Source organism: Anopheles darlingi, chromosome 2, assembly GCF_943734745.1.
Source record: "Anopheles darlingi chromosome 2, idAnoDarlMG_H_01, whole genome shotgun sequence".
Lineage (NCBI taxonomy): Eukaryota > Metazoa > Arthropoda > Insecta > Diptera > Culicidae > Anopheles > Anopheles darlingi.
The window spans coordinates 47,498,285-47,510,695 of NC_064874.1; the positions used below are offsets into that span (position 1 = coordinate 47,498,285).

The window sequence follows — 12,411 nt, forward strand, 5'->3', positions numbered from 1 at the left end:
CGTGCGTGAATTCCGGACCTAACACTAACCTAGCCGGACACTACCATCGTTTGGAATGCTATTTTAACGCCTGTTTCTTTTGCCGTGGATTCCATTTTCGCTTGAAACAAGGTACAAAACATGGCATCAACAGGAGGAAGCGTCTTGGCATGTCATAACACGACACAACACGCCAAGAAGATGCTAACTGTTCCTTACGAAGAACAACAGGCAGCGAAAAGGATGATGCCTGGATGCCGAATAAAAAGTTGGCACCCGAAAAATATGATTTGAATCTACAAACAACCCCGTTGCTATGGTAGGTGGCCGGCTGTTACGCATTTCAATTACCTTTCACACCGGGTATGGAACCATAAATAATGCGTACGTAATTGTGGGAAATGCGAAGGGCAAGCAAGCGGCGAAGCACTCGCTGCATATGTTTTTCTTGGTTTTTTCCTTCGCATCTCGCATCCGAAGAAAGCTCTAGCTCGAGTGACGGCTGCAGGTGTTGCGCCGCTTCTTTCATCTGCAAAACATGGCAGCAGCAGCAGCACGTCACTGGCAGCGGAGCCTAAGTCGGTATGCACAGCATAATGTTATGCTCTCTCGCTGCTTTCCCCCCCTAAAAGCCTCTCGCCAGCACTCAGCTCAAAGTGTGATCGGGAGGGTGGGAGGCGCAAAATTAAAAGCATGCACATGTAAAATGTAGATTGATTCTGCAACGCTCACATCGCGCCAGCCCACGCAAGAGCACCTACGGATTCGACAAAGGCCCGCCCGCCCCTGATGTGAGCCTTTTCACGGGGAGAGGTACGCACACACACACACATACACGACGCATGGTGGTCTCGCTACAATGTCAGCCAACCACCGGCTTTCGCTCGCTTGTTCTCTTTCTTGTCCTCAAATGTAGGCATCAGAATAAGCCAAGGAATTCATCGAGAGCAAGGACTCGTCAACGACGGCCAAGGAACGGTAACAGCCTACACCCAAGAAGAAAGAGAAGAATGGCGTTCAACGTTCTTCGCATCCTTCGCCTTCACCTTCTCCCCCGGTGCTTCCTCGCATGCTCGCTTCATCCTCACTGCAGCACGCCGCATGAATCCTTCCAATTTGGAGAACGCAATCGCGCCCATCATTCACTGTCACCACGGTCATGCTGCTACTGCTGCTGCTGCTGCTGCTAGGCCAAGTGGTTGTTAGAGGTGGAAGAGTGGGGGGGGGAGAGAAAGCCCGCCTGTAAGCTCTGCCAGCTGTCGACAGCGACGACAGTCGAGGCGGAAAAATTTGCATAAAACATTTAAAAATGCTTTCCACTGGTTGCCGTCTCCCTCGTCGTCGTCGTCGTCGTCGTCGTCGTTGTCGTTGTCGTAGGCGCATTATTAAATGATGGATGTGCTTCGACTTGGAATGTCATTCGCTCAGCTGCCAGGAATGTGGGGAATGGGATGGAGCGTAACGTTGGGTATGTATGTAGATTGAACCGTTTCAATGCTCGATGCCGACGAAATTCGAAGATTGTCGACTCGCCGAATGGAGCGAGAAGCGAGTCTAATAAAGTGGATCGCTTGCGCTTTCCACTGTGGTCACACACACACGCACACAGAGCCCATTTGCCATTATAGCAATATTGAACAATATGTTTCACTCGGCGTACTTGGTGGCGTACTTTTTGATGCCGACGACGACGACGACGACGACGACGATGACGACGTTCATTAAAAGAGTCAACAGTCTACTTATTGGAAGTGGCCGAACCATTAATTTCGGTGAAAGACGACTCACAAAAAGGGGATGAGGGGGGCCTCCTACTCGTTTATGATATGCTGCGCGCTTGAGTTGATGTTTCCTTTGATGATAAAATTCAATTTCCCGCACGTAGGAGATTTCCTTTTTGCCGGAGGACGGTGGCCGGGGTTTCAGAATTGTCCTCTTGATTTACTTTTTCTCCCAAATGTATGGTCCCAGCGAACAGACCCAAATACCATACCATACCAATATCATTTTCCACGGAAATTAGAAGAAATGAGCAAACAAAATGAGGGGGAGAAGTGGAAGAAAAATAATCTTTTTCATGCTGATGGTAAATGTGAAACCATTAAGCAGCATGATGATGATGATGATAATGATTGAGTAGAGCATGATTCCCTTAGCAAAAAACTTACCTGTACTTTATGCCAGTGCCCATCGTGCAGATCCCGGCCGACGGTAATGATTTGTGCACCGCCACCGAGATTGTACCGCAACCGGAGCGCACCCTCGACCAGCTTCAGTTCGAAGAAATCGAACGTCCCACCATCGTCCGTGTACAGGACGAGCCCGTTCGGTTGCTCGGTCTTAAACTCCAGCTCGAGCGAACCATTGAGTCCGGTATACCATTTGCGAAACTGTGCAAAGCTGCTCTGGGAACCATCGAGCACGAACCCGGAACACCCGTAACCGGTCAGGAACGGAACGAGCAGCAGGCCAACAAGTAACAGTTTCGACAGCCTCACCGTTGCCATGGTAGTACTGAGCATCTTGGGCAAACCACACAATGATGGTGATGCTGCTGATGCTGGTGATGCTACGGTATGGACGATGGAGTTCGGCTCGATGCCGGGCGTCTGTCGTCTGGCTGATGGTGGCTGGCAATGGCAATGGTTGCTGTTATTGTCCCCGTTTAATCCCGCCGTACCGCCGTGTTCGGTTCGGTTGCGATCAGCATTATTGTTCGAGCGATTAGGGCTTTTAATGTGATTACTGTGGCTTTGAGGACAGTGATACTGGTGTTCTGGCTTGTGCTCCTGCCTCTGCTCCTGCTCCTGCTCCTGCTCCTCCTTGTCGTAGTGGTTGCTGCGGCCAGTACGACGACGGTTCGTAGACCGGTCGATGCTAGACCGAGCAGACCGAGCGCTCTCACCATCAACCGACGCTGATTCATCGTCGTGGATTCCTTTTCTCTTGCATCTTTCTCTGGCAGAGAACAATCTAATCACGCTCCGTCCCGCTTCTTCCGGTTCCGGAGAAGCTGGGCCTTCCCTAACGACGACGACACCACTTTTGTCTGGCACCGCGGCACCGCCTCCCCCACGATCACGCTCGCGGTCCGTAACGTACGCCAGTAGGCCGTGACCGTCTTCCTCACGCACCGACGCCATCTTGTCTTCGCTCACTTTGTCGTGCGACTTCTTCCTTTTCCCCTGGTTGTCTGCTGTAGCAAGAGAAACGACGACGACGACGACGACGACGACGGCGATGCCGTGCTGGTGCTGCTCCTGCTACGGACGCTTCGCTCACTGGACACACTCTCTCTCACACTGTCGCACACGTTGTTGCCAACTCACTCACTCACTCACTCACTCGCAAGCTTGCTCACGATGAATTCAATCTCGCCAACAGCGTTGGGCTCATGCTCACCAACCACTTCCACTACCTTCAACACTATCTCGTCTTACGTTTCACTTACACTTGCTGTGGATACTGTACTGTTTGCAAACACATTTCATTTTCCGTTCACGATATCACGATATCACCACAATGCGATTTGCCTGCTGCGTGCTAACGTTTGTGGAGAACGATAATATATACATATTATTGAAACCATTCTGCTTCCCTTAGCGTCCTTTTCCCGGCGATTGTTTGGTTTATTCCAAACAATCGGATGAATCATTCGAGATATTTTCTGTTAATTTTTCGCCATTAGCATGTATTTTCCTGCGTTCTCACTAAATGCAACATTGTAAGCGTCACTTACAACGAAAAGCAATCACTCTGTTCTTGCAACATATTACTTAAATGCTCAAAAAAAAATTGATCACCATGCGCCTCCATCCAAACTAGATCGTTTTTCTATGTTTTTTTTTATTTATTTAGATTTACTTCCCTATGTTATAGCACAGCAGAGAAGTCGGTAACATTCTCACTTACAGAGGAAAAGGGTTTTCCTTTCCAATGCTACACACCACTTCAATGGGTAAAAACCGACTGAAAAAAAACCGATCACCATGCGCCTCCATTCAACGATTCCACGATGCAGCCGTGGTCTTAGCGGAAGCGAAGAACTGTACCAACATACTTTCAAGAATTCGTTGAACGAGAAATGTTTCCAATTCGCAGTTTAAGATAAGATTGATGAAGGCGAAACAACGCCAAAGGATTGTGATTACCCAAATTTCTCTCACACGCCACGGCACGCCGTAAAAAGGGAAATTGCCTTCCAAACGCGCGCGCTCTCTCTCTCTTTCTTTCTTTCTTTCTCTCTCTCCGTGGCGTTCGCCACTTGCTCAGTCAACTGGTGATGCAAGCGCGTTTCCCCAACAAGAACGTCGCGAACATAACGAGTAGTAAAAGCTCTTTTACAATTTGTGAATTCTTTTTCCCTTTTCCCGTCGGCTCGCTCTCTCTCTCTCAATGATGAAGCTCAAGCTCGCCAGCAGCAGCAGCAGCAGCAGCACACTTCACGATTGCCATTGCGACTGCGAACACCAACACCATGACAACGGGCCAGTAAATCAGCACACATTTACTTCGCCACACAGCACACTACGTATTTCGTTCTAGCCAGAAGCGTCGATGAATCGCTTTCTAGCGTGCAGCGTAACTCCTCGAGCGTTATGCTGGAGCCAGCCGCCAAGTGCTGGCTCCTGTGTGTGTGCGAGCATCCTCTCTCCACCCACTGCCGCTCGTTCTTCCTCTCCGGCATCGACTGGAATTCTCATTGGCATCATAAACTCACACACGCACCTCGGACTCTCTGTAGTCGTCCTCGTTTGTCCACGAAAATGAACCTCCACCATGTGTTCATTTCGCGCACACAGACACACACCACACAGGCTATAGAATACGGAGTGTTCAACGAAGGGCGAGTTGCTTTTGCTTTTGCTGCTGCTGCTGCTACTGCTGCTGTGCGAGGAACTCGCTCTCGTTCTCTCTCTATCTCTCGTTCGCTCACGCGTGTCTTCTTCTCCAGAACGCTCTAACGCGACCGCGGTTCTGTGCTCGAAGCTGGAGGCGGCCATCCAAGAGGGGCTGGGGAGTGGGAGATCCCTTCGCACTCACCCTCGCCACCCAAGCACAGAAATCGATACGAGAAAATCCTTGACTAGGTTACAGGCCGGGACCGTGTAGCCTGTGGGGTCGGGTACCATTCGGGCAGGGGTGGGTAGTACGGGACGGGTGTAAGGGGGAGCAGAACTTGGAATAAGAAGAGGCTGAAGCGGAGGAGTAGGAAGAGCAGCAGCAGCAGCAGCAGCAGCAAACGAAGAAGAAAAGAATCTCTTCAGCGAGCGAGAGGTGAACAGTCCTTGGAAAATTCGTCCATTCTAATCCCGCTCGCTCTCTCTCTCTCTCTCTCATGCTCGCCACCCACGATTTCACCCACGATTTCTTCGAAGCTTTCGCTTGCTGCGCGGAGTGGAATGAGATTTTTTTCTCCAATTTTTTTTTTTTTGGTTTTCTCTTTCCATTTTTCCCGTTCACTTATCGGGCCCCCCACTGCTGATACGACCGCATTTCACCACCGTACGCACCGTTCTGTGTGCCTGTGCGTCTGTATGTGTGTGTGTGTTGAAGAACTTCTGTTTTCGATTGCTTCCTTCCTTTCAACCTCCTGGTCACTAGCCTACGAGACGAGCGCACAACGTTCAAGATTCTCTCACTCTCGAGATGTTAAATAATACCGTTACACGTCCCTCGGCCACTTTTCAACCCCCCCAAAACGGAACAAACACAGAACGGCCGCTTCTCCCTGCTATCCACCGTGGCCACGAGCCAGCTAGGCCGAGGAATCAATTCCAGAACACACTCACTGGTGGGACCACCACCAGAAACGTACCTCACTGCCGCCTGAACCCGCCGCCTTATTAGTGGAGCTGCTGGATGCACTGCACTGCTTCCACTTCTTCTGTAACCACCCCACACACACTCACACACACACTCGTACACACGCAGAACACCGCTCCACTGCTCCGGACACAGGACAACTAACGGGTCGGAGTCCCAGAACACATGGTCCGGCCGTGGTTCCGCATCGGATTGCAAAGCTCAACTGCACTCGGTCGAACGTTGCGGTGAGCACAAAAGTATCGGGCTCCGACGCTCGCTCGACGAATCGAAGTAGGCGCCCGAAGGCGCTTGACTGGAACACTCTTGCGCGCGGCACTCTTTTCTCCTTTCTCACGGCTCACGGCAGGAGAAGACACTCACGCACACGCGATTGTTTGTTTTTGTTCGTAAATTTCGTAAAGTTCGTCTCCGCTACCAAACGGGACCAACGCGACCACGCTTTGCCGCGATGATGGCGATGATGACGATGATTGAGGGGGTGAATGTTTTCATTCGTCATCGATAATGCTGGGGACGCGGTCGGTGCTAGGCAGATCGAACACGGCACCGACAGCGTACCTTGGCTAAACACTTTTTGCTACGGAGCTAAAGAGCGAGCATGTTGTGGCCGACTTTGAAGTCGGTTATTGACGGCGCATGGGCCGGGTGGAACGGGTGACTGGAGCCCAAAGGTTGACGGTCGAACCAATGCCATCGGATGTGGGTGACTGGTTTTCTAGTTCGAGCTCGAGCTAGATGTCAAGGATGTTTGGGGCAACCGAGCATTATCGGCGTTATCAACTGTTCTGTCACAGACACGAACTCTAAACAGACTAACCGGCCGTGAACTGGTTCAACAACAAAACAGAGACTAGGCAAAAGGCACATGCAAATGTGAATATTATCAATGCAAAGAGTGGTATAAAAAGGGAAAAGCATTCGCAAATGCACTTAAGCAGATAGTTAAACTGATCATTACCCATAAAATGTTTGTTGGTTATAGTGCTTCAAACCAATATGATCCGATGATCGATCAAGTGCAACCGATCAGATAGTACACTCGTCACCCTGTGCATTAAGCATAGTTTCCACGTTCCGTATATTCATCAACACCACCGTGTACACCACTCAGAACTCTCAAAGCTGATTCCCACTACTACGTTCGCTCGCTCAGAACGTTCCATTTTGCGCTCTATCCAGCAACCCAAAAGCGGACGCTTCTGCGCATGCCCCCGTTCTCAGCTGCTTCTTTTTTGTTGGCGCTGCTCCAATACCAGTACCACCGCGCGTGCGATTTTTTGGGAGCGAAAGGACACCAGTGAGGAAGGTTGCTCACCGGCGTGAAGGAATTTTGGTCCCGTCGTCGTCCGTCGCAGCTGACAAAGGACCTCACTAATACACCGACGACGACTACAACGACTACGACGACGGCATGCATGCTGCCATGCTTTCACCAGTTAATGGGATGTTGTTCTTCCGGCTTCTCCCCCATTCCCCACTGGATCCCTGCACTCGGTTCGGTCTGCTCACTCGCACGCACGCACGCTCACACTCACTTTCTCGCAGTCGCAGCCACCAACGACGAACGTATTTTACGAACACTGCAGTTCGAACGTAAAGCCGAACGCCGTGCGCGATCGATAAACGGCTGAGTGTAAAGCTCAGTAAATGCATTTGTAAAAGCTTCCGTTAGCGCCCGCCCGTTCGTGCATTCGCTCCGGTTCAACCGCAAGCGCACTGCAACCGTACTGCATTGTTGCAGTTGTGCGGGACGAGCGGAAGGTAGATCGGAGAGTGGGAGCATGGCCCCGATATGCCTCCTCCCCGTCCCCTTAGCCCTTACGTGCTAGACTGACGCTTTTCTCGCTGCTGTTTAACGCCATCAAAAACACGGTCCCAGATAATGATTGAGGGATGAGGAAGCGAAACTGCACGCTAGCGATTGGACGATGCGATGGCGTTGCATTTGATGGTGTTGTTGTTATTTTTGTTGTTGTTGCTGTGGCAAATGACGGCAATTCGGGGCAGGATCGAGTGCTTGTTGAGGGAGGGTGATAAATGCGTCAATTTTCAATAATCATTTTCGCACTCGCATTTTTGACTACCATGCTTCACTGTTAATATTTTGCAGGCGCCATGGCACTGGAAAACATAAAACATCGTTTAGCACATTCCATGAGTAACAACGAGAAAGATTCGGAATCGTTTTTCTATCCATTCGCTGGTACCGAATCCGTTATCCATCCGAAAGGAAAACACTTCTTTTACGCGCCCGCCCCCCCTCCTTTGCTGCCAGTGTAAAGATTGAGGAAGATGCAATCGACTGTAAACGGAACCAACGGAACGGCAGAATCAATTTCAGTCGATCAACGTACAGCCGTGCTATTGATAAATCCTGTAGAAGATTGCAAGATTTCGCGGATGCTCTGTGGGAGAAGAGGCGAGAGAAACGGAGCGTTAGAATAGGATGGGAGTCTCCGTTGGGCTCACGAAGTTCCGGCACTGAACTACGTTTAACTTGGCATGGCGCTGGTATAAATCAAGCTGCAAGTTGGCCCCGGGAACGGTATGCCAGTTTGATTATGTTTATACAAACCGTAAAAGCTGAGGTACGCGAGCCGAGGTACGCTCTTGAAATGTGCACCGTCGAGCAGGAAACTTCATCGAGAAGGAACAATAATGGTCTATGCCTAGTGTCATTGAAAAGCGCTGCGCTGCCGGGGCTGAAGCCGGAAAACTTGTACTCCTAAGGCTATTGCAAATGTTTAGCTGATGTAACGTAGCTCGGTTGGTAGAAGAAGGAAGAAGTTTGCAGGTGGCAAGAAAGTAATTTCAATCTCATCCAAACGCCACTTCAACTGCAATAGATAAAAGACAGAAGTTGAAGGAGTATGCATTTTGGGAAGATTAAACCAAAACTACTTACATTAAATGAATGTAGAAATCAAGAATCTCTATGCATTTCGTGATTTTGATGCTTAAGCATTTTGCACATTTTGTTATGCTGATCATGATCAGGTTTCACGAACGTGTGTATATGAAACAAAAAAATAATCAACTAAAGCAAAATTATTATAATTCCATTGTTTGATGATGGTGCTACAATTCATTTTAAAATTCATTAAAATTCATTCAATTTTCAATTTCATTAAAAATTGTTTAATAATTTAATAAAAATACTAAATTAAAATGGCTCCTTAAAACCAACGATATATCGCTAGATTCAGATATTTCAAAAAGTGATCGAATAGAAATGTGATGAAGGAACGACACAAAACCACAGATAAAATAAATGATTAGCTAGTAATTCGTTGTTACATTAGCGTCTCAACAGCACTGCAATCAATTATAGAGGATAAGCAGCAGTAATCCGTGCAGCTCTCGCCGATCTTCCAAGAAAGAAAGACCTTCTGAGTGAAACGACCGCGCGCTAGAGCAAAACAAAACAGAAAAACCTAAAACGAAGCAGGTTTTAGGATCAGTATCCAACCCACAGTTGGCTGTTGAGCTAACATTTACTTTGTGCTTACTTATCTAATCATTAAATGTAGCGAGTCGATTGTATTGCATCATGCTAATCGAATCAAAGAACAGTTCGTATAGTTAGAACACATCGTTTGATATGTTTCAAGGCCTAATGCATGTCATCGGTTGGATAACTCCAACATCCCAGTGTCTTAATTCAATTAATTTAGCAAAGTATTCTAGGGCATGTACTTTTGCAGCGATAGTGAACGTATGGTATCAGTAATAAAAAGTATGATGCAGGTTATACACTTCATTCTTTGAGTAAAGTCTAATTTTCATACCATTTTATTTCGCTACACACTCTGTTGCATAAAGTAATGTCGAAGTTGACTGCTGACAGCTTTAGAGTGCCTTCGGTTGTCTCACGTCGAACTATTCCTTAGTCCCCCGAATGAGAGTAGCCACCATGAATGAGCGTAAATCTGGACGATATTCAAAGGACGACTCTCGCTAACCTCAATAGTGTGACACCAGAGACAACAGAACGGAACGAGTGTGTATGTATCGGTGACGAGATGTTGTGGATTGAAAATAAAATGGAATTCGACATCACTCGTTGACATGCTGTGGAACATGCTGTCGTCGTGTAGTAGACGTTCCACTTTCCAAACGTGCAACGGATGGCTCGCAAAAGTCTAGCTGATTTCGTCGTTCACTTTAGCGGAACGATTTTATGTAGAAAGTAAATAGCTGCTAAATAGCGAACACAACATTGGAGAGTGTTATTCAAAATAAAAGAAGCTTGGCTTGTTGGGATTCCACTTTATCATCCAGCGATTCAAAACACAAGATGTTATATATTTAGTGTTATGGTGATTCTGCCATTCCTTTTTCTGCGAAATGTCTCTCTAATACCAATAATATAGTTCTTTTTCCTGGAGCCACTGAATGCAAATAATGTTTAGTATTTGTAAACCATCAGCCACAATAGCGCATGAACGCATTGATGCGCATAACGAAACAAAATATACTTGTCTATTACTATTGCTTTATCAGAAATCTCTTGATTCTCACAGCATTTGCTTGTCGAGTGCCCTGTTATCAATAATCATTTCTCGAACGACATAGTAAACATCAAGCATTAGAAGTATGTTATCAAGCAACACATTATGAATCGCCTGGATTTGTTATCAGCGTTGATTAGAAATGCGGTAATGCAGGGATTCACGTCGTTGCGCATAATTTAAAACACAATAGTGATTAGGAACCCAAGAAAAAACATAGCACGATTTGTTATAAACATTATAATTTGAAGAAACAGTTAATGTTCATTTGTTTTTTTTTTAAATATAACTGATCCCTACGCTCTTCGCAAACGGCTTTTTTACATTTTATTTTTTTGGATAATAAAAAATGATAAGGTCGACGACTTAGCAACCCATCAGCGTTGGAGAAATCCCAAACGGTATAGGAATCATTGCTTTCTAACTTAGCAGTGCTTCTACATGTAGACTGAAAGAGCTTTTGGCTCACGATTCACCGCCCCATCGATGGCGTTAGTATCGCATCACTTACGCAACGAAGCGCGTGTTGCGCTTTCCCAAGAGTATTTAAGCTTTGCCAAAGCAACTGTAGGAATAGTTAATACTTTGAAACTTCTGCAGAACCTATCTTTAGATATTTAATCATGATTCATCTTTATAATATGATAAAGATGATATGAAATCGTGTACACAGTATCAAACTTATTTTTTACATAAGCAAAGCAAGTTGGAAAAAACACTACATTGACCAAGAAGAAGGAGTTTTTATTATTATCTTTGTATTTTTCCCTATGTTTTTGGCTAGGCATTGTACAAGAAACCGAAATTAAAATTTATAAAACACAAATATTATTGAAAATTTATTAAGAAACAAATGTTAGTACAACATTTTGTTGAAGATTAAAAATCAGTGTTTTATGTTTATTCAATTCTAGAGAAAAAGAGAGAAATACCGTGATATTATCTTGCACGGTGCATTCTCAAACATTTTCTCTGCGAAAAGTTTCACTTTTCCGATTTCAATTTCGAGCACTCTTTCGAGCAGAGTTTCTGATAGTCTTTTTATTCTCGTTTCATTTAAACCAACAACCTCTGGCCAACGGAAACGTGCGTTTACCAGTATAGAGCGGAAATAAACCAATACCCAAATCGCTTTCCCCGAAAATAATTCATTCCATAGTTCTCGTTGCTAAAGAGAATGAAGATAACTACATAACCACAATATATTCGACAACCAATTACAAACCAGAATTACTTCGTGTATCTACATCAAGGCCACTTGGTTAACCTAATTTATTACAATCGATAAACACAGATCCTGCTAGCATTCCTGGCAGAGCAAATGACCTTATTTCATTGATGAAAACCCTTGGCCCGAGGAAGGTGGTGTGCTAAACGATGGCCGATACCGAACACTTTCCCGAATCTGTTACTAGGGTAACACGGAATGAGATCATTCTCTCCACCAGCGATACCGTGCTTGGAGACTGGTGCTGCTGGTCAGTGTTTCTCGGAGGACCACCACGAAGTGTCAAAAGCAAGGCGTTGCTCGTTATAAACGACCGAACCGAACGGTCATGTTTTGAGCAAGAGATATTGACCTTTTCGGCGCACATGCGCGTTCCTTCGAGTCGCGCGAAGTGTTGCCAGCTGCACCGCTCCGGCTTTCCACACACAACGACATCTTTACATTGAATTTTATCGCGTTTTAATAATTCAATCGAAATTTATTGCAACCAAGGGTGTGTTATTATCGTTGCGAGAATGCTTTAAATTGATGAACTGATATCAGAATGGGATAAGGTACAGTTCCGCATCATTCCAAATATTCCAAACCCCTGCGTAACGCTTGCGAATAACGGATTTCTTTTCAACGCATGGTCGCATTTTGTTTTCAAATTCATCAGCAGAAACAGCTGAAACCGCTTGATACCACTACACAGAGGCTGCTTCATTCATAACAAGCCCTGTCTCCCCCTTTCCGAGGGACACTCCTTAAACGAGAAGAAATCTCGTTCGGCGGCGCGCTCAGCTGTCGCTCTCGGTTCGCACCAGTCTTGTTCCCTACGATCGGGCAGAACGTCGGCAAACGTTCGAACAATCCAAGAACAGT

The 12,411-nt window shown here is 46.6% G+C and overlaps 2 protein-coding genes across 11 annotated transcripts in view; one reads left to right on the top strand and one right to left on the bottom strand.

Moving 5' to 3' along the window:
• LOC125948284 (neurexin-3b) overlaps positions 1–6,000 on the bottom strand; it is a 100,864-nt gene extending 94,864 nt beyond the window's left edge. For 6 of the 8 annotated variants that reach the window (XM_049674215.1, XM_049674209.1, XM_049674214.1 and 3 more), the window contains exons 1-2: positions 5,798–6,000; positions 2,148–3,522 (exon numbers count right to left, since the gene is read on the bottom strand). In XM_049674215.1, the coding sequence (XP_049530172.1) occupies positions 2,148–3,122 (975 nt within the window). In that variant the 5' untranslated portion in view covers positions 3,123–3,522; positions 5,798–6,000. Of the gene's footprint in view, positions 1–2,147; positions 3,523–4,130; positions 4,155–5,492; positions 5,553–5,797 lie in introns of those variants that run through there. The other 2 variants (XM_049674207.1, XM_049674208.1) reach the window with 2 other exon arrangements.
• Positions 1–12,411, top strand: part of LOC125948283 (transcription initiation factor TFIID subunit 1-like) — a 294,308-nt gene that overhangs the window by 181,831 nt on the left and 100,066 nt on the right. The window lies entirely within an intron of this gene.